Source organism: Hypanus sabinus, chromosome X1 (assembly GCF_030144855.1).
Source record: "Hypanus sabinus isolate sHypSab1 chromosome X1, sHypSab1.hap1, whole genome shotgun sequence".
NCBI classification, from domain to species: domain Eukaryota; kingdom Metazoa; phylum Chordata; class Chondrichthyes; order Myliobatiformes; family Dasyatidae; genus Hypanus; species Hypanus sabinus.
The window spans coordinates 9,775,292-9,796,130 of record NC_082738.1 but is presented as its reverse complement, the minus strand read 5'-3'; the positions used below and the strand labels follow the sequence as shown (position 1 = coordinate 9,796,130).

Sequence of the window (20,839 nt, the reverse complement as noted above, 5' to 3'; positions counted from 1 at the left end):
GAAGGAGGAGGAGGGAAGAGTGGAAATAGCAACAGAAGCTGGGAGGAGATAGGTGGAGGTGACAAAGGGCTGAACGAAAATGATGGAGTCTGCTAGGAAAGGAAGATGGATCACGGAATACAATAAGGGAGGTGGCCTGGGACATGGGAACAGTGGGGGACGAGAACCAGCAGGAGGAGTGTATGGGGGAAGGTGGGGGGCTTGGGTAGGTACAGAAAGGAAATGGTAAATCCTAAATCTTCTCCTTCCCTTCCTATCAGTTATCACCACCTGCAGCTCTTTGTCGCCTCTACCTATAACCTCCCAGCCTCTGTCACTATTTCCACTCTTCTCTCCCCAATCCTCCTATCATGACTCCTCATCTGGATCTAGCTCTTACTCCACTCCTTCCATTCATCTTTTTCTATTGGCTAACTTCATTTTTCAGTGCAGATGAAGGGTCTCAGCTCGAAACATCGACCGTCCATTTCCCATCATTGATGCTGCCTGACTCGCTGACTTCCAGCAGTATCTTGTTTGATGTTTCCTGTCAGTGTCAATGTAATTGCTAACAAGGAAAAGAACCAAACTCGTGGAAATGAGCTTCTGGAGATCATAAAAAATAGCTAGCTTTTAATTATTTTTCTTTTGTATTTTTTTTTTTGCTTTCTCTTAAACCAATCTTCTATTTCTCTTTCTTTATCTGTTATGACTTCCACTCATCCATATTACTTCTCTGCTTTCTTTCTCAGTCCTTCCATTTCATTGGTAAGGGGATTGACACTGCTGATCAGTGAGGTTCCAGAAAGCCTGGCACTCCATTATCAGATTGTAATCCCAGCAGGTTAGACAGAAAGCAAAAGTTAATATAACTGGAGGAAGGAAAAAGTTAATCGGCAAGAACTGTGAAGTGCCAGCCTCAGCAAGATCCAGTCCAGTTTCCATCATCCTGCTAAACAAGTGGGCACATTAAGATACAGCAGAAATAACTGGAATGCACAATTTTTCTCCCAGTGACAAATGGCCCACTGTGAATGCAAATCATTTTTGTTCCCCTTATTACCTGCTGCTTCGCTTTGCTCTAGCTCTGGCATAATATGCTTCATATGCCTTCGGTTTCAACTCCAGTGCTTTGGTTGCAAACTCCTCTGCCATTCCAAAATCCTGCCAAGCACAAAACATACATATTAGCAACTTGGGATAGTTTGACAGAGGAGGGAAATTTCTGAAATTTTAACTGTAATAGCTTTCAACTAAAATGTGCTTCACCCTCACTGCCAGCAGCAAACAAGAATTGTATCAGAAATTGATTGTATTCTGTTTAAATTGAAAGGTAAGATTGTGAATCAACTCTTACAACCAATCTATAAAACTAAACTCCTTGAACAACAGAGGTCAAACTTATTAACATTCAATTATAGTAACCTCCAGTATATCAGCATTTCTGTCTCTTTTATATTTTTGTATATAATTAGTACAATCTTAAATATAAAAGGGATTGCACGTTTCATCAGTTTACTACCTGCTGATGTACTTCATCAGCTCAGCTCAAAACAGGACTGACTGCATAGTTTAAACATACTGTATATTCCATACATAATGACACATACAGAGCAACAGCATTCCAAATTACTTGCTCTTTAGAGCTGACCAGCTTAAGAGAAAAGAGATAATGCTGTCAGCACATACAACTTCTGCTTTGAGTAGGATTACAAACATTTCAGTAATCCATCCAGCATTTTTTTAAAAATTTTAATCAAAAGAAAAGTTGTAACAGGATCAGCAAAGAATAAAAACAACACCAATTTCATACAGTGTTTAAAAGCCCAGGCAATAAACAATGTGACTTTAACAGCAGTAACAAACCTCTCCCAATACTGAATGGGAACTTAATTGCACTTATCTTACAACTGCAAGAGTATTATACTCACAGCTTTCAACCTCCTCCTGTGGTCGCTAATTCAACAGCCCAATTTAGCATTCTCATTTTTTTTGTCTACCCACATCACAATTCTGTGTTGTAGAGTCAGATAGACAGATAAACTGGCCCTTCAACCTACCAAGTCCAAGCTGACCACCAAACATCCATTGACGCTACCCCATTTTTTAAAACTTCCCATCAAATCTCCTTAGGTTCTTCCACACCTCTACCCACCAATGGTCCATTAACCCACTGACTTACACAGTCTTGGGATATTGGAGAAAATCAGAGCAGCAGGAGGAAACCCATGTGGTCAGAGGAAGCACATACATTCTTCATAGACAGCACCAAATGTTGGATTAAACCTAGGTTGCTTGAGCTGCAACATTATGCACATCTCTTATGCTTTAGTTAGGTTGTGAATGGATATTTGGATTGATTTATTTAAAATAACAATAAATAAATGCTATGTTGTGATCAGTAGCATGGATAGGGATTGAGGCAAAACTACGAATGGTCCACCTGAAGATGGGCCAGAGCAGGTGGTGGTGGGAGATTGGGCAGGGTTGATTATACTTATGCCCAGATTGGTGATAAGCAAATTGGAGCTCATTTATACACAGAGAAAACTTCTTATCCACTGTTAAAATTTGTGTCAACAGAAAAGACTGCCAATATCCACAACCACTAAATTTAATGTGATACATCCATGCAGTGAGTCAGTACTACAGTCCCGAGAATACCTTTTCTCTTCAAGTTAAATGTTAAAACTAAGTCATATTTCTCTGTTCGTGTAACATTAAGCAATTTTTTCCCCAGTATCCTGGCTAATATTTATCCATTGAAAATAATTATAAAACAAGTACGTGTGCAAATTTTTTTATCATTATATAATTTCTTTAGTATAAAATATGGCATGTATTTCTGAAAATTCTGTGGAATTAATTTTCTGATTTTCCATTTCAAAATTAAACCTTAGAAATTTTCAATTACTTTGGGGACTTTTCTATGGTTTGCTCATCAGAGCAGTTTTGTCTACTTAGCAGCATACATTAGAATATGGATCAAAAGCAAGGCAGCAGTTTATTTAGAAGAGAGTTAGAAGGGGTAATAACTGTTAAGAATGACAGATTCCTAGCAGTTAGTGAATCTGAGAAGTTTCTCATTTAACCCAGAGCTTAATCCAGACAGTTTATCAAAATAAGAAAGCATTGGAAGATTTTGGCCTCTTTCTCTAAGAATCTACTCAAGGATTTCTCTTCCTTGACCCCAGTTTCCGGCCTTCTCCACGTAACCTCTGATGTCACGTCCAATCAAGAACCTATCAATATCTGCCTTAAATACACCCAACGACCTGGCCTCCACAGCTGCATGTGGCAACAAATTCACCACACTTTGGCTAAAGAAGCTTCTCCACATCTTTTTGAATGGATACCCCTCTACCCTGGGCTGTGCCCTCTTGTCCTAGACTCTCCCACCATGGGAAACATCCTTTCCACATCTACTCTGTCTAGTCCTTTCAATATTCAAAAGTTTTCAATGAAATCCCCCCCCATCCTTCTGAATTCCAGTGAGCACAGACACAGAGCTATCAGCATTCCTCGTATGATAACCCTTTCATTCCTGGAATCATCCTTGTGAACCTCCTCTACTACCTTAGAAATTCCCTAGGGTTACCCATAGCCCTCTACTTTTCTGAGCTCCATGTCCCTGTCCAGGAGTCTCTTAAAAGACCCTATCGTATCTGCCTCCACCACCGTCCATTCCACGCACTCACCACTCTCTGCGTAAAAAACGTAGCCCTGACAATTCCTCTGTATCTAACCATGTTAATAACTTTCCTGTAATACCACGGGCTCTTAACTTGGTAAGCAGCCTCATGTGTGGCACCTTGACAAAGGCCATCTGAAAATCCAAATATAAATACATGCTGGTATTTATATATTTATACACACTTTATTCCATATCCATATGCCCACCTCTAACTTTATTTTTATATAATTCTTCATTCTGTATAATTTTTGAATATTGCGTTTTTGTTGCATGTAGCACCAACACACCACAGAAATTTCCTAATACATGTAAATATAGGTGGCAAATAAAGTTGGTCCTTGATCAAATTTGTCCTCCCTTGTCACCTCAGCACACTGTGAAGGACTGCATAAAGGGAATGAGATATGGGCATGAATTAGGTATAAACAGGGATGTGACAGAACAGGAGGCCTGGAAGCATGCAGTAATGACAGGAAGTGGACACTAAATTGGCATTGTCATATGCTTTAGAGTTCATTATTCTGATGGGAAATGTAGAGAGCTTCTGCATCAACTCTACGGATATTTCTTACAGGAGTGAGTTCACTGATATTGTAAGATCATTGCCTAGAGACAGAGTTTATAGAAATTGTATAAAGATTCTTGGCACAGAGCTCCAGTTGATGGCAGAATGGCACAGCAGATGGTGTTGCTGTTCCATAACTCCAGCAACCTTGATTCCATCCTGACCTTTGGTGTTATGTGCGGTTTACCCATTCTCCATGACTGTATAGGTTTCCTGTGGGTATTCTGAGTTCCTCCTATGTCCCACAGATATATTGAGTAGTCAATTAATTGGCTACATTAATCTGCCCACCACTTGGTATGGTCAAGAGATAGGAGAATTAAGGTGTTGATGGGAACACGTTAGATAAGAAAGATTACAGAAAATAGGTGGGGAAGTGAAACTGCTGAGAGACTCAATAAATTTGAACAGCCTTCTTCAACATTATGAGGAAATATGAGTAGGTGAAAGGTCGCAATTAAGATGTTCCTAAGATGGCGTATTAAACATTGCTCCTCAGATAAATTAAACTGGGTAATTTGCTTTTGAAATCTGACCTATTATCATTATGTTAAGTTTTTTGGCTTATTTAACAATAACGCATATTGCACCAAAAGATATATGGCATTCAATTTGCAAATAATGTGGGCTTGACTGCTTTGCATGCTTATATTTATACTAAACATTGGTCAAAACGATGAAAACTATGAAAAGGATTCGGGGAACACATCAGCCTTAAACAAAGCTTCTTGCATCTTCCATTTGCCAGTAGGGCCATTGAACATACATTCATTTTTCTCCGACATCGTGAGAGGTTCAGGAACAGGGACACTTTCAACTCCCGAAATGTTTTTAAGTCTTCTCCAAATCCTTCTCGTGGGAACTTCTTCAACGCGTACTGGTATCGTTGTGCGGCTTCCTTCACTTTTCCTTTCTGATCAAACAGGAGAGAAGGAAAAACATATTACAAACACAACAGATGGTTAGCTAATATCTAGAATTTAGTACAGTGGTGCGAGAAAGTTTATGACCCCTGTAGAATTTTCTCTATTTCTACATAATAATGACTGAAAATGTGATCAGATCTTCATGTAAGTCCTAAAATGACATAAAGTGAACCAATTAAATAAATAACACAAAAACATTATATTTGTTCATTTATTTATTGAAAAAAATTGATCTAATATTACATGTATTTGTTGGAAAAAGTATGTGAACCTCTGGGGTAATGCCTCTACAAAAGCTATTTGGAGTCAGATGTTCCAATCAATGAGTTGAGATTAGAGATGTGGATTGTAAAGGTGCCCCACCCTATAAAAAAGACAAAGTCAAGAAAGATCTGTTTATGTGCACCATTCCTCAATCAAAAGAACTTTCAGAAGACCTTAGAATAAGAATTGTAGAGATGCATGAAGCTGGAAAAGGCTACCAAAGCATTTCTAAAGACCTGAGTGTTCACCAGTCCACAGTAAGAGAAACTGTCTACAAATGGAAGAAACTCAGTATTGTTGCTACTCTCCCTAGGAGTGTGCATCCTGCAAATATCACACCAAGAGCACAACGTGCAATCTGAAGAAGATGAAAAAGAACCCAATGGTAACAGCAAAAGACCTGCAGAAATACCCAAAATTTGCTAAAGTCTTTGTTCACGTGTCCTCTATAAGAAAAACACTGAACAAGACTGGTGTTCATGGAAGGACACCATGGAGGAAACCACTGCTCTCCAAAAAAAAACATTGTTGCACATCTCAAATTTGCAAAAGACCACCTGGATGTTCTACAACACTTCTGGGATAATGTTCTGTGGACAGATGAGACAGAAGTTGAACTTTTTGGCAGAAATGTACACTGCTATGTTTGGAGGGAAAAGGGCACTGCATACCAACACCAACACCTCATCCCAACTGTGAAGCACGATGGAAGGAGCATCATGGTTTGGGGCTGCTTTCCTGCCTCAGGGCCTGGGCAGCTTGCAATCACTGAGGGAACAATGAATTCAAAATTGTATCAAGACATTATATAGGAGAATGTCAGGGTAACAGTCCATCACCTGAAATTTAACAGTTTGATCATGCAACAAGTCAATGATCTGAAAGACAAGAATAAATCCACAACAGAAAAGTTTAAAAAAGAAGAAAATTCATGTTTTGGAATGGCCGTGTCAAAGTCCTGACCTTAATCTTATAGAAATGTTGTTGAAAGACTTGAAGCAAGCAGTTCATGCAAGGAAGCCCACCAACCTCCCAGAGTTGAAGAGTTCTGTAAGGAGGAATGGCCTAAAGTTCTTCCAAGCCAACGTGAGGGCTGATCAACAGTTATCGGAAACATTTGGTTACAGTTACTGCTGTACAAGGGGGTCACACCTGCTATTGAAAGCAAAGGTTCACATACTTTTTCCAACAAATACATGTAGTATTGGAACATTTTTCTCAGTAAATAAATGAACAAGTATAATGCTTTTGGGGTTATTTATTTAATTAGGTTCTCTTTATCTAGTTTTAAGACTTACATGAAGATCTGGTCATATTTTAAGTCATATTTATGCAGAAATAGAGAGAATGCTATTCTGTCCAGGCTTGACAACAAGCTCAGAGACCTTGGCCTTGACCCTGCCTTGTGCAGCTGGACACTGGACTTCCTGTCAGATTGTCAGCAGGTTGTAAGAGTGGGCTTCCTCACCTCCAACCCTCTGACTCTCAATACAGGAACCCCTCAGGGCTGTGTACTGAGTCCCCTCCTTTACTCCCTGTATACCCATGACTGTATCACCACTCACAGCTCTAATCTGCTAATTAAATTTGCTGATGACACTACATTGATTGGCCTTATCTCAAATAATAATGAAGCAGCCTACAGAGAAGAAGTCATCTCTCTGACACAGTGGTGTCAAGAAAACAACCTCTCCCTCAAAGTTGCAAAAACAAAGGAGCTGGTTGTAGATTACAGGAGGAATGGAGACAGGCTAACCCCTATTGACATCAATGGATCTGCGGTTGAGAGGGTAAACAGCTTCAAGTTCCTCGGCATCCACATCACCGAGGACCTCACGTGGTCTGTACATACTGGCTGTGTGGTGAAAAAGGCACAACAGCACCTCTTTCACCTCAGACGGTTGAGGAAGTTTGGTATGGCCCCCAAATCCAAAGACCTTTCTACAGGGGCACAATTGAGAGCATCCTGACTGGCTGCATCACTGCCTGGTATGGGAACTGTACCTCACTTAATCACAGGACTCTGCAGAGAGTGGTGCGGACAGCCCAGTGCATCTGTAGTTGTGACCTTCCCATGATTCAGGACATTTACAAGGACAGATGTGTAAAAGGAGGCCTGTAGGATCATTGGGGACCCGAGTCATCCCCAGCATAATCTATTCCAGCTGCTCCCATCCTGGAAGCAGTACCACAGCATAAGAGCCAGGACCAACAGGCTCCATGACAGCTTCTTCCACCAGGCCATCACTGATGAACTCACACTGATTTGAGTGTACTCTATATTACATTGACTGTTCTATTTATTATAAATTATTATAAATTACTACAATTGCACATTTAGGTGGAGATGTAATGTAAAGATTTTTACTCCTTATGTATGTGAAGGATGTAAGAAATAAAGTCAATTCAATTCAAAATAGTCAAATTCAAAAAGTCAATTTCAATTCAAAGCAACACTTTAAGTTACATCTTGGGATATCATTCACACAATCAAACTGCAACACTGGTTTCTGCTATTTCTTTTCTATATTTAGTGTGACCTGACAATGATTCTAAATAATGAATGGAATATCCCCATTCTGACAGAAAGAATTATTCTACTGGCCTAACAAACAGAGTTTTGAACCAGGAATTTGAATCCTGTAATTAAACAAATCTGGAATTTAAAAGAAATAATAAGTGAAATCATGAAACCTGACATATTTATGCAGCCTGGTCTATTTGTGACTCTATCAATTTACTTCCTTGGTTTATGGGCAATTAGGGATAGAGAATAAATGTTGACATAGCCAATGACATCTACATCCATTAACTGAATGTGGGGAAAAAATCTATTCTTTGATTTTTAATGTCATTTCAATTTGGTTCAACTCACTCTTCAGAAATTGTTTTCAACCTTAGTGTTTAAAAATATCTCCTCCAATGTACATTCCTAGCTTGAAGTGTATAACCACAAAATCTCACTTGGAGTCTGGATACTTTGCACTCAATTCTCTGGCTTTAAAAACTTTATATTCATATTCTTTCCCTTTTCATCTCATTCATGCTCCATTTTCTGCCTCCACTTGGGATGTATTTTGGCTACTTCTCATCTTCTAATATTTAAGATGTCTTGTATACATCAACCAATATTTTTCACCTTCTTTCAGATAGAAAAAAATGCTTAGATGCCACTGAAGAGAAATATTTAGTATTAATATTTCCCATTATCCTTTTCTACTGTAGCTGTTGTTCTATTTTATGGGCTCCAATTCCTTATTTTTTTAGTTCTGAAAGAAATTATTGACCTTAACCTATTTTTCTTCCTGTTGAGATGTGATACAGCTCAGTACTGAAGCATTTCCTGTTTAGTACAGGATTGTACAAAAGTCATAGGCACGTATATATAGCTAAGGTGCCCAAAACTTTTGCACAGTACTGCGGTAATTTTTTGCATTGCACTGTACTGCTGTCACAAAAAAAAACAAATTTTATGACATATGTGAGTGATGATAAACCTGATTCTGATATGGGCCACTATTGTGGACTGAGAGGGGGAAGAAGGCAGAGAGAGGGGAATCATGGTTGGAAAAAGGGGAAGAAACAGAAAACACCAGAGAGACATTCTGAAATTATCAAAAAACCTATTGTTTGGAATCAAATGACCTTGTCTGGTGTCTCAGGGCTGGGTGTGTCTGCACCCGCACCACCCCCCCTCTATCCCTGGCACTCCTTCTCTGCCACCTGTCCTAGACACCTTGACACTCTACCCTCACCAGTCCCGACATCCTTTGCCTCCACCCCCACAGGATTTACAAATTTACTCTCCGCTCCACGTTGACAAATACAGTGCTGTGCAAAAGCTTAGCTATATATGTATATATAATGTGCCTAAGACTTTTTGTATGTATTTGTAATGTAGCTAGAGATTGAGAACTAGACATGATACATTACAGGGAGTTACGTATCTTGAAACAATTTCCTCCTGGAACTGTGAACAGATATATGATAAACTCTTAAATATACTGCTCACAGAGCATCATTCAGAAGTCAATTCAGCCAGATCAATTCCTAAGGATCTATTTTAGGGCTGAAGGAACAAATTAATGCACTGACGTGAGTTATTTAAATGATCAAATGTCAACAGTAATGAATTCATGTAGCACCTTTAAAGTCTAAGGGTGAGCTTTATTGACGAAAGATTGGACAAAGGTTTGGAAGTTAAGGAGCATTTTAAAGGACGGGTAGATTGAAAAAGAGGAGATGAAATAGTTTGGAGCTGACAACTGAGGTAACTGCCAGTCATAGATGACAAGTAGCTAGAATGGGAAGATGTTCAGAACTGAGAGCAACAGGCATAAAGAGGCACTCTCTTTCGTACTTGAATATAAATATTCTACAATTACTGAAGCAATGTAACTACTTTGAAAGTTAACACTGTCCCTCTATTTACTGCGTGGAAGAAGCAAATCACTTTTCTTCTGTGTTCATCATGACAAAACAAAATTGTTAATCAAATTCCTATTCTACAGGAATAATTTCTAATTAAGTACTAGATACTGTGAATGAAGTACCCATTCCCTCCCCCTCCACTTTTCTTTCTCTACACATAAGGTGTGGCCCACAGGTCTAACCAGATGCTCAGTTGCCAAAAAATGACGACATTATAATTGTACTTGTAAAAGAGCTCAGATTACTCACATTGAGCAGGAAATCAGTGCTGTATAGGGTAAGCAAGAGAGCCAAGTCCTGGCAATAAGCCACAATTGCAAAGTTATTAAATGCAAGGTGGTTCATCTCATTTCTATTGAGCAAGGAGACAGAAATTAAAGCGGAGCCACTAGGTGTCAGGGTTACCCAGGCAAGATGAATGAGTGATTCTACAAATGTTAAGCCAAGTGTCAGGAATTGTGCACTCTCTTGAAATTCTCCAGAGGCCTTGATATTGAAACTCCCATCGTGCAAAGCAAAGGCTGGAACATCCCATCATGCAGTACTTCCGTGATACCTTCTGTGCTCCCGATTTCTTAAATATTTAAATTGAATTATTCCCATATTCTGGATCTGAATCTATCTGAATCTCTTCTAACATTTTATCCATTGGGACTTAGGTGAAGGAAATCAACCCGAGAGAATCCTGAGATTTTACCTACTACTCTCCGAGTTCCAAATTATGTTCTATACTTTCTGGCAGCCGTAATGCCATTTCTGAGAATCAAAGAAATACATGTATCCAAACTATGTTATGGGACACCATTGTGAGTTGTTAGCATGCTACAGAAGTTGGCCAGTTCCTTATTTAATTACACAGGTCAGCCCTATTATTTCAAATCTGAAATTATGACAATTAGCTTTCTGACATTCCCCAAAACTTGATTTCCACTGCTCTTTTCTTTTCTTTTTAATATTATTTTGCTTAATTTTCTTAAGGGCAGGTAGGAAGATTGCAATCCAATCTCTACCATTCTTTACCATTTTAAATCTTCATCTACACTGTGATCATTAAAAAGAGCAAGCAATGAATTAGTGTTCATTTCTAGAGGAATAGAATTGAAGGTCAATGAAGTTATGCATCAGATTTTGATTGAACCTTATCTTATCCATATTAAAATGGAAGTTGGTCATATGGCACAATGGACCCATGCTGCTCCAGGGAAGCAATCCCATTAGTTCTATTCCCCATCTCTTTATTTCCCTACAACTCTGCATCACATTCTCTCTGACATCTGCCCATTAGCTCCTCTTTGATTTTTTTGCCATTAACATACACAAAGGAATAATTTACATTTAATGAAACTACCAGTGCATTTTGTAATGTGGAGGGTAATTGGAGCAGTCATGAAAACCACACAATCATGGAGTGAATGTGTAAACTGTCCTAACGAAACCTCCGTGGAATTGTGATGTAAGTTAGTATTCCTTCCTCATCACACACCGCCAACTTGTGCACTTGTAATAATTTGCTTTTATAAAAGAAAAACAGTGGAAACATTTGCAGAAATGTTTGCTGGGATGAGATCAGAACTGAAAAATTACATCTACCTGGAAAGATTGAATAGACTGAAGCTCTTTTTTCTAATAAGGATAAAATTAAGAGCTAATCATGAAATGGTTTGATGATGTTTGACAGGGCAGTCATAGATATTTCTACATGCATGACAGACCAGGGACCATGGTCATAAATGAATACACATTAAATAGGGGCAGAAACAACCATATGACTCCTTTTCTACAGTAAATTCCTGGTTGATCGCTTATTTCAACTGTACTATTGTGCCATATCTGTTTTTGTCTTCAAACACAGAGTGTCACTAATAAATCCAAAGTAGGATTCAGGAATAACATGAATAGCTCAGAGTCAAAAACAACTTGAAATAACTGAGGCAGAATGCATAGATACATTAAGGGGGAGTTCAGATGAGGGAGAAAGGAGTGAAAGAATATATTGCTGGGGTTGAACAAAGGGTTGTGTGAAGTGTTGACCAGTTAGGTGGAATGGACTGTAAATATGATTTACCCTCCCCATGCAAGAGTATGAAAGACAGATATAGGACCATCATGCCAGCTCCACTATGTAATGCCATATTTGATGCTATGTCCACATTTCTGCCTGCCCGCCACACCCTTTGATTTCCATAGTAAACAAAATCTACTGATTGACCACTCATAGGAACAGCAAAGATTTATAATTCCCAACGTGAAGAAATTTCTCATCTCTAAATGACTGACACTTATCCAGAGAAATTATCAATGGTTCTAGCGACTGGGGTAGAGTTTTTCAGCATCCAACTATCAAAACCCTCTCTGATTTTTATGTATTTCAATATTTGTACCTCATCTGAATTCCACTGAGCCCATAATGTGAACATAGGCCAGTATTGTCTCTCATGGGGCAGACTCCTATCCTCAGAGTGACCTACACTCCAGCTATCGATCTAGTGAACTGATATTCAATAGTTCCCAAGATATTTTTCCTTTTACATGTAAAACCACACACATATCCGGGCATGGTTTTACCAAAACCTTTATAGAGTTGTTGCAATGCTTTCTTATTCTTCTATTCTACACAGCCCCCTCTACACCTACTTGCAATAAAGACCAACTATCATTTGTTTTCAAAACTGCAGGCTAACTGTTAATTTTTATCTCCCATCCTATGGGAGTTGTACTCTCAAGAACTTGGCTAAAAGTAAGAAATTAAAGTCCAGAGTGTACAGTATATACCATTCTATCTACTTGCTTATCTCTTGCAGAACCATCACTGATGGAACGTTAGGCTGAGTTTCAGCTTTCTCTACATTGTTGGGTGAAGCTAATTCTGTTCCTTTATAGTGTTTCAGTAGAAATTGCTGAGTACAGGAGTAGGAAAACAAAGATAATGTCTCAGTGGATTACACGATGGAAATTGGATATAGAGTGTGAAATATAGTTCTTTTGTGTATTCTGGCAACTCAGGGCAATTCATATAATGAATCAAAAACTTTTGTGAAAATGTAATCCCTTCCCCCTACCACCTGCTAGATCCTGGGAAGTGTAATAAATTAAGGCAGGTTATATGGATTAGTGGAATGATTAGCAAAATGATTAGTTGAAGCACATAATTACTTGGAGGAATTGCAACTAGAACAACATCCATGAAGAATTGTTATGCAATGATATGTTCTGGATTTGTTTTTATATCTTGAATACTAATTAATCTATTTACTTTTGAAAAAGACATACCTGCCACATTATTTACTTTTTTCAAAACAGCAACTTAAAACTGAAAACATGGTTGCTGGTGACTTTGTACATCACAGTTATTTTCATGTGCATAAATTTGGGAAGTGAAGGATAAAACAATATGGAATTTATAAATAAGGCTGAGGTTCGTCCCAACATTGTTTGATATCTAGATCCAGCAGCTATGTCACCTCAGAAGGAAATAGGAGGTGCATACTAGAATGAGTCTAATTTCTCCCAAAGCAATGATACCCTGATGAAGCAAAGACTTTCAAATTTAGGTAAAATTAAAATAAACAAAAGCATTAATAAAGTAAAAAATAATTTTATCTGGCTATTTGCTGCCTGAAAGGGGAAGTGCCTCAGCTAGTTGCAGTATTTTCCTGGTACCAGCTAATCTCTGGTTCATCCCACCTTGTAAAACATGTCTCCTTCTTCCATCAGCTTGCTCAAGAGGATGATCATGATGTCCGGTTTTGAGGTGGCCATTGCCCACGTCGCTGGACCTGCAGTGCACAGGATGCATGAGGGGTAAAATACATGTAATGCAAGGGTAGGAAACTATATGAAAAACACCTATAGGTTAATAGAGGTAGAGAACAACTTTCTGAGTTTAGGTATTGTGCCACATGACTATCATTTAAAATAGAGTCAATCTCAATATTGGGGTATGCAACCAATACTATATACAAGCCCATTAAAAAACAAGTTTAATTACATTTGCTTTTTAGTCATATGAGAACAATTATTGGAGATGAACTTAATTTTGATGCTTCTATATTGTTCAATGTAAATAAATCACTTATTTGATAAAGAAAATTAGTATTTCATAAAATAACTTAATTATTAGGTATTAGATGTAAATATTGGGATGGTATATTAAACTAAAAAACTGCACCAGTCACTGAACCACAACTAAACCTCATCCTATCACAAACAGCAAAGGTGTGAAGATTCAGACAATATACATGAGTATTTTTTTTAGAGAGTACTATAGTGCCAGTGACTAACACATCATCCTTGTGAGTAACTTAAAAACTGGTGCAAGTGTCTTCATGTCTGAATGCTTAAAGTTAGTTTAATATAAACACCATTTGAAGTTTGTGTGGTGAAATAATACTCAATAAAAATGGAAATTAAGATTTTAAGGTTTAATTGAAAGCAATTTGATATTCAGTACAAAGAGATCACTGACAACCAGGGCAGTATTTGCAGAAGGTTCAGACATAGTAAGGCAAAACTCAACTTAGCATTCACCTGAATTGGTGAGACTTGTTATTACTCTTCTGAACATTCATTATGTACGCTATGTTATTTACTGTACATCAACAGATTAAAGGTTTGTTAAAATGATAACGACATTAAAACTGTCCACAAATGCCACTCAGCTAAAACTATTACTCAATCGTAAATGGAAACATCTGAATTAGTCTTATAACGTTTATTCTAAAGACTGCATGGAATATTTGATATGATTAAAAAATTTTTACAAGACCAAAATACCGAAGCATTGGTGCAATTTATAATAATTAAATGAGTAATTGTTCAGTGCTCAAGAGGAAAATTGAGTATAAACGTGTGGCAGAAAGGACAAAGAGGACTGTGACACTTGTTAATTGAAAATACATTGGATTGATTTGTGAAGCCCAATTTAGGAGCAGAATGATATTTAATCACCATTCCATTCCATCAATTAAAATTGGAACAGGAAGCAGCCAAATACAAGTACAACAATTAATCAATTGTATGGCAGGGCATAAGGGAGGCAAGCAGTAGCAAAATCCTCCATCCCAATAAGATGTAAAAAGTGATTCTATGGACCTAGTGAATATTTGTGCCATAACATTACAGACAGGTGGGTGCCTTCCAAAAGCAAGCAGATTTAAAATATGCACACTCTTGCTTGAGGAACTGATAGAGGTAGGTAATGACCACAGAATTTCCTGTAATTGTCAAGACAACTGTGTGAACACACTCCAAAGATGTTACTTTTAAACTTTGCAAGTTGGCATAAGGCTGAAATTTACTACAGATTCTAAAACACTTGCAATCTCTTTAGCAAAAGAGAAATAATTGGGACCTTGAGAGCAGCTCTTGAAAAGTTTTGCACTGAACAAGGGGAGGAATGACAACACTGCAAAGTCAAATTCTCCCATATAAGCAATGAAGCATTAATAAGGAGCTTTAATGTTAATTTTAGTGTTAATAATTCTGTGCTAAAATACTTTAATGGGCTTTTGAATTCTTAATCCAAGAAAAATTGCATTAATGACTTGTACTGCTAAGTATGGGTGCAGTAACGTATGCAGCTTGATCTAGGCTTCCCATCTTCCTAATAAAAAAACTCAGTAAATGAACTCAGGTGATTGAGAAAATTATGGTAAAAATGTTTTCTTTTAAAACCATGGTATTTCATTTGAATTTTGACTAGCACATCATCATTGTAATTTGTTTCACTAACTTTCTAAATGTTGCAAATAAAATTCACATCATTTTTCTTCCAAGGGTTCTCAATGACTCAATTACACATAAATATCTCTGTAATTGTGAGTGATTGAGAACCTTTTTTTGTTTGTGTGACAATTCTGAAAGGGATTGTATTATGTCGTTTGAGTAGATTCTTGGAACAGCAACAGATCTCAAGGATTTGAATCAGTGGTTCTTCAGAGCCACATGACAGCTACTGACACAGTTATCATTAATGCTGCATAAATTAAACTGAATTGAGTATTGCTGGCATCTGGTTTTATGCCTCTAATTGCTGGAGGTATTATAATACGGAAATGTTTTGCAGTTACTGTTCTCAAAGTTCCATGTAGAGGTTGTGAGACAGGAATAAATTTAGACACATGGCATGGCAGGTCTCCATATGCCAAAGCCTTCTTCAAGACTGTGCAGAAATAGATTGGTAAGGTGAAGAAACCAATATGAAATCAGCAATAAACAGCGAGGCGAGGAAGTGAGGAACAGGAGAAGGAAGGGTTACTTAAGTTTGGGGGATTTTATATGCAAATGAGGCAGCTACTGTAGTTTATTAAAAATCAGGCAAATCAAAGAGCATTTCCTGATCATCAACTAATGAGCTTCACATCCAATGGATTATTCCTGAAGCACAGATACTGTAATATTGTTCAATTTGGTGACCAATTTGCAGGTAATTAATTTTTGATCAGATTTGTCGAGGCAGAAAACACATGATAACCATGGCATCAATACGGTGGTTAAAAGGGACTAGGTATATCCATAATGTCCCATTTTCTAGAGATCGAAAGATAATATAAATTACTGAGCCATATTTTCATGTTATTGTTTACTAATAAGTTGTCCTCTACAACAATCCTATTGGTTGCTTTCATTAGGGATAAAGAAAGAAAAACACATGAAACTTTCATGCTGTCCAGACATAACTGGAAGAGGGCAAAAAAAAATCAAATCATCAGAATGTACCTCGAGGACGACTTGGGAGTGTTTGGCAACCTTTCCAGTGATGAAGGAAAGAGAAAGAAGGAAGGGAAGGGTATTTCAAACGACATGAAGATGAAAAACAGAAAAGAAAGAAAATTGCAGTGAGCAAGCAGCGAAGCCAGTGCATCAGCAAATCATTATACAAAAACACAGCACATAAGAGGTACTGTGTGAAGCCAAGCACACACATAACTGTCTGAAGCACAAACACATAAAGCTGACTAAAGCAGACTTTAGTCCCAAAGCTGGAAGATTTATTTGATTTGAGGACCTGATTCTCAATAAATACAGTGGTTTCCAGTTAATTGTTCCATTGGTCAATCAGAGCAACTGTTTATTTGGAACTAATTGAGAAAATAGCCAGGATTTGGGACACCATGCCACTTAATTGGGATGGGAGACTGTTGCCGATCAGTTTTTAACTGGCGTCAGTCGCGTGCGCTTGCGCGGCTCTTAGACACTACACCGTGCTTCAAGTGAACAGTTTTTAAACAGCATTAGTTGCATGTGTTCAAAAAGCAGCAACTTTTGTCACTGACAGTTGGGAAAAAATAAGCAGTAAGACAATTCAGCACTGTTTCGCTCACTGCGGTTTCAAGCATTCAGGCTTGGAGGCAGTCCATAATCTGCACTGGGTCCTGTGCTGATTTTATTCATTGACAGTCAAAAGAGCATGACAAAAATGAATTCCTCTGTTGATACCTATTAAGAATTAATATAGTTTTATAGTACCAGAGTAGTATTGGCAGTGTTCTACTTTGTTCTGTATTTCTTTTAAATACATAATTTGTTACCCAGTTTGTCCTTTTTATACTTTTTTCAGCTATTCTCATGAAACTTTGGATAATTTGTGCAGCCAATAATTTGGCCAAAATGTACAGGTCCCGGTGTGTCCCAATTAACAGAAATCCACTGTATATGTACTGTTTATTTTAAATGCAGATCTTAGCTTTTTAACATATCTGTACAAATATAGGTAAAGAAGTATATAACAGAAATCAGTGTACTAATTATTTCCATCCAAAAATTTGTTGTTATAACCTGAGTGATTGAGATTGGAGGTCCCCACACAAATTTCAAACAAGCAGCAATGCTATTGCCTTTCTCTGATCCCACATCCACTTCTATTTTTGGGTTGTACATCTGAACCATTTTACAATAAATATCTATCAAAATCATTTTGGATTTGAAAATGTTACAGAATGGCAGTGAGATCAGATTTATCTCCTTGGGATATTATATTAGTAAGTACACAAGAACACACAGAAATAAAAGAGATGAGTAGATAAAAGAAACCCAGGCTATAGTTTAACAGCTTGATAGTTAGATGGATAACCAGTTCAAACCTATTGTGATCAATGGTAGGATTCCATTGTTTAACATCAATAACATAAGCAAAAATATATTTTTCCCATCTGTATGCCCATTCCTACCAAAGAACAAACAAGTAGACAAGTGACAGAATTCATAAATCAAAAATATTCATTTCTAAGTAATTTCTTCAAGCCTGAACACCGAGGGAAAGGATTCTCAGTGGTTTTCAATGTAGAAAGTACATTATAATGTCATTGTTGAAGATAAAAGATAATTGGAACAACACAAGTTATTTTTGTTAACTTCAAGAAATATATCCATGTTCTTGTTTCAATCTCCTGGTGGTCTAATCCTGTTTAATTAAAATTATCTCCTAGGATGGAAATGTTTGATATCTGCCAACTTACAGAGTTTCTAAATATCCTTAAGCAATTAACAGAAAAAAGAACAATTGCATTTGTTTTTATCAAATTCCAACATCAATAAAACATTGTCAACAATAAAACATTTGATTATGGAAAAATGGATTCAGCTGCATACACTAACAGTAAAATAATAATGTGACATGAAACCTTTCATAATGTATAATTAAATTTAACCATATTAAGTTAACCTGCTTCAACATATTTGGATGAAACACCAAGGTTTTGCTGCTTTGTATGGTAAAGTTCATGATCGTGGTTATTAAAATCTTTCTGAGATTACATCATCATTATTAATGAGAGTGACATCCATAGCTTGTTCTGCAGTGACACTACAAAACATTCCGCTGTAAAAAGAGCAAAAATCCTGCATTCATTTTCAGGGAGACTTCCACAAACACAACTGTATTTATTTTCTAATAGCCTGAACAAAAAGCATATTGACGCATCTTCATCCAGTTAGAAATACAATGAAGTTAATTAATGTTTGATACCAACCATTTGTTTATAAGAACAAAAATTAAACAGGTTGCTGCTTATTACATATTATTTGTAAACCATAAAAGCATGTCAAAAATCTGCTTTTACAACACTGGCTAAATGTGCACTAAATTTGATGAAGCTTATAAAGAAGTATACTTGTTTCACATAAATCCAGAAAATAGTTTGAAAGGCTGAGTTGCTGAATCGATAAGACACATAGGAATTCAGTGACAGAGACTTGCGGTGAATTATTTTTCTGCCATTAATCAAATACAAAGTTTAATCTCACACATACGTAAGGTACTTAGCCCAAGAACTACATATCATTTTGATCCATGACTGTAATCAACCAGGTAGAGGAATTTCAGATAAATATTCATGGATATTTCACACAAAATAAGCGTTCTATTACACACACTGAAATTGTATGTCTTCTATCATTATAACGTCATTCAGAACAGAACAGACGAGATCTGAAAATCACCATAAAATAGAATCAAACCTCCATCAGTTAACTGTAATATTGTATTTTCATGTATGTAGAAACTACTTGATTATGACACATTGTCATATCCTGTCTAAAGTCTGTAAACACCACCTTTTGACTAATTTTGCTCATTGACTTGAAAGAATCAAAGAGCTAATGAGGAGGGATACCTTATTATTTGCATGTGTGCAAATTTTATAGCTGCTGAAGAACCAAAATATAGTTTGTAAATGTCATGCTATTTTCAATGGTGCACCGTGGAGCTTTTGAACACATTTATTCTTCAAATGCTGTGGCTGTATCGTTACTTTAATTAATAAACTGAGTGGAAAACTTCATGCATCAGCAATGGGTATTTTATCAAATAAGATCAGTGCAACATTAAAAGAGGTGAATTAAGATTATCACAAAAGAAGGACAAAAGATTTTCAAAGCAATGTTTGGCACTACGTGACATAAGTGTGTTTGTTTTAAAGCAAAAATTAAAAACTGTATTTTACTCTTTTTGCTCTGTTAGAAGAGGCCAATTCAAGACGAACATGGCTGTCATAATTCTTATCCGAACAAAAAAAGCAGTGCACTTCATTATTTTGAAACAAAAATAACCGCATTGGAAAGTTCTGCTCTGCAATTGGTATTCATAAAGAATAATATTAGAATTTCCTATTTTATAAATTATGCAATTAATACAATGTTATTCACTCTACTCTCCAGAAGTGATCCAATCACTTGCCTACAATTAGTTTCTTTTTAGAATATAATCCAGATCTCCTATCCTGGAATACTATCTAAGGCATCTGAGTGTGAGAAACAACCAGGACAGCAATTAAAATAGCAAATACACCGCATCAAAGTGGTCACTGAAGGCTTATTAGTTGTCAGATGAGCACCTTCCTGCATAGCATGGAATTCAAACTGGCAAGGTTTTATCATAGAATGCAAACAATCTTAAATTTAAAATATCTTTAGAAAAGCAATAATGTTTCTTCAGCATAGTACTTATTACAAAGGGCAAGTATATATATTGGAAAAAGTACTTTTACTTAGTTTCATCTTAAACTGTTTATTGATGTTGCTCGGAAGTATATTATTGTATATATGGTTTAAAGGCATGGCAGCATCTGACAAATGAAAAATGAACATTTATTCTGGTTTCTTTTGGAAACTCCAATGTATATTTGGGAATACAGTTAAGGAAAAATCCCCATGAAATAACAAACAGGATTTTTAAAATAGAGTCATGAAATATAAAGCAAGGACATCATGGTGCCTAGAACACATTTTCCACATTAAGTTGCTATTTTAGTGGTTAAAAAGCAGAAAGAAAATCATTAGCCATACAAAGTCAATTGACAAGGATTTCCTAAAATATATAAACAAAAAGGATATTCTAGTTAAAAAGATTGTTTTTTTAAACCTTTTTAAAATACCAATAATTTTAGAGATTGCATCCTGTTGGAAAACTGCATTTTTGTGAAAAGATTCAAGAATACATTTCAAAGGTTTTTTCATTGAGATTATTAAAACAGAAATACTTCA

At 36.8% G+C, this 20,839-nt stretch overlaps 1 protein-coding gene across 3 annotated transcripts in view; it reads right to left on the bottom strand.

Moving 5' to 3' along the window:
* The window catches only part of LOC132384559 (protein TANC2-like), a 764,460-nt gene that overhangs the window by 9,392 nt on the left and 734,229 nt on the right, over positions 1-20,839 (bottom strand). For all 3 annotated transcript variants that reach the window (XM_059955744.1, XM_059955745.1, XM_059955743.1), the window contains 3 exons: positions 13,544-13,635; positions 5,005-5,151; positions 1,043-1,143 (listed from right to left, as the gene is read on the bottom strand). In XM_059955744.1, the coding sequence (XP_059811727.1) occupies positions 1,043-1,143; positions 5,005-5,151; positions 13,544-13,635 (340 nt within the window). The remainder of the gene's footprint in view (positions 1-1,042; positions 1,144-5,004; positions 5,152-13,543; positions 13,636-20,839) is intronic.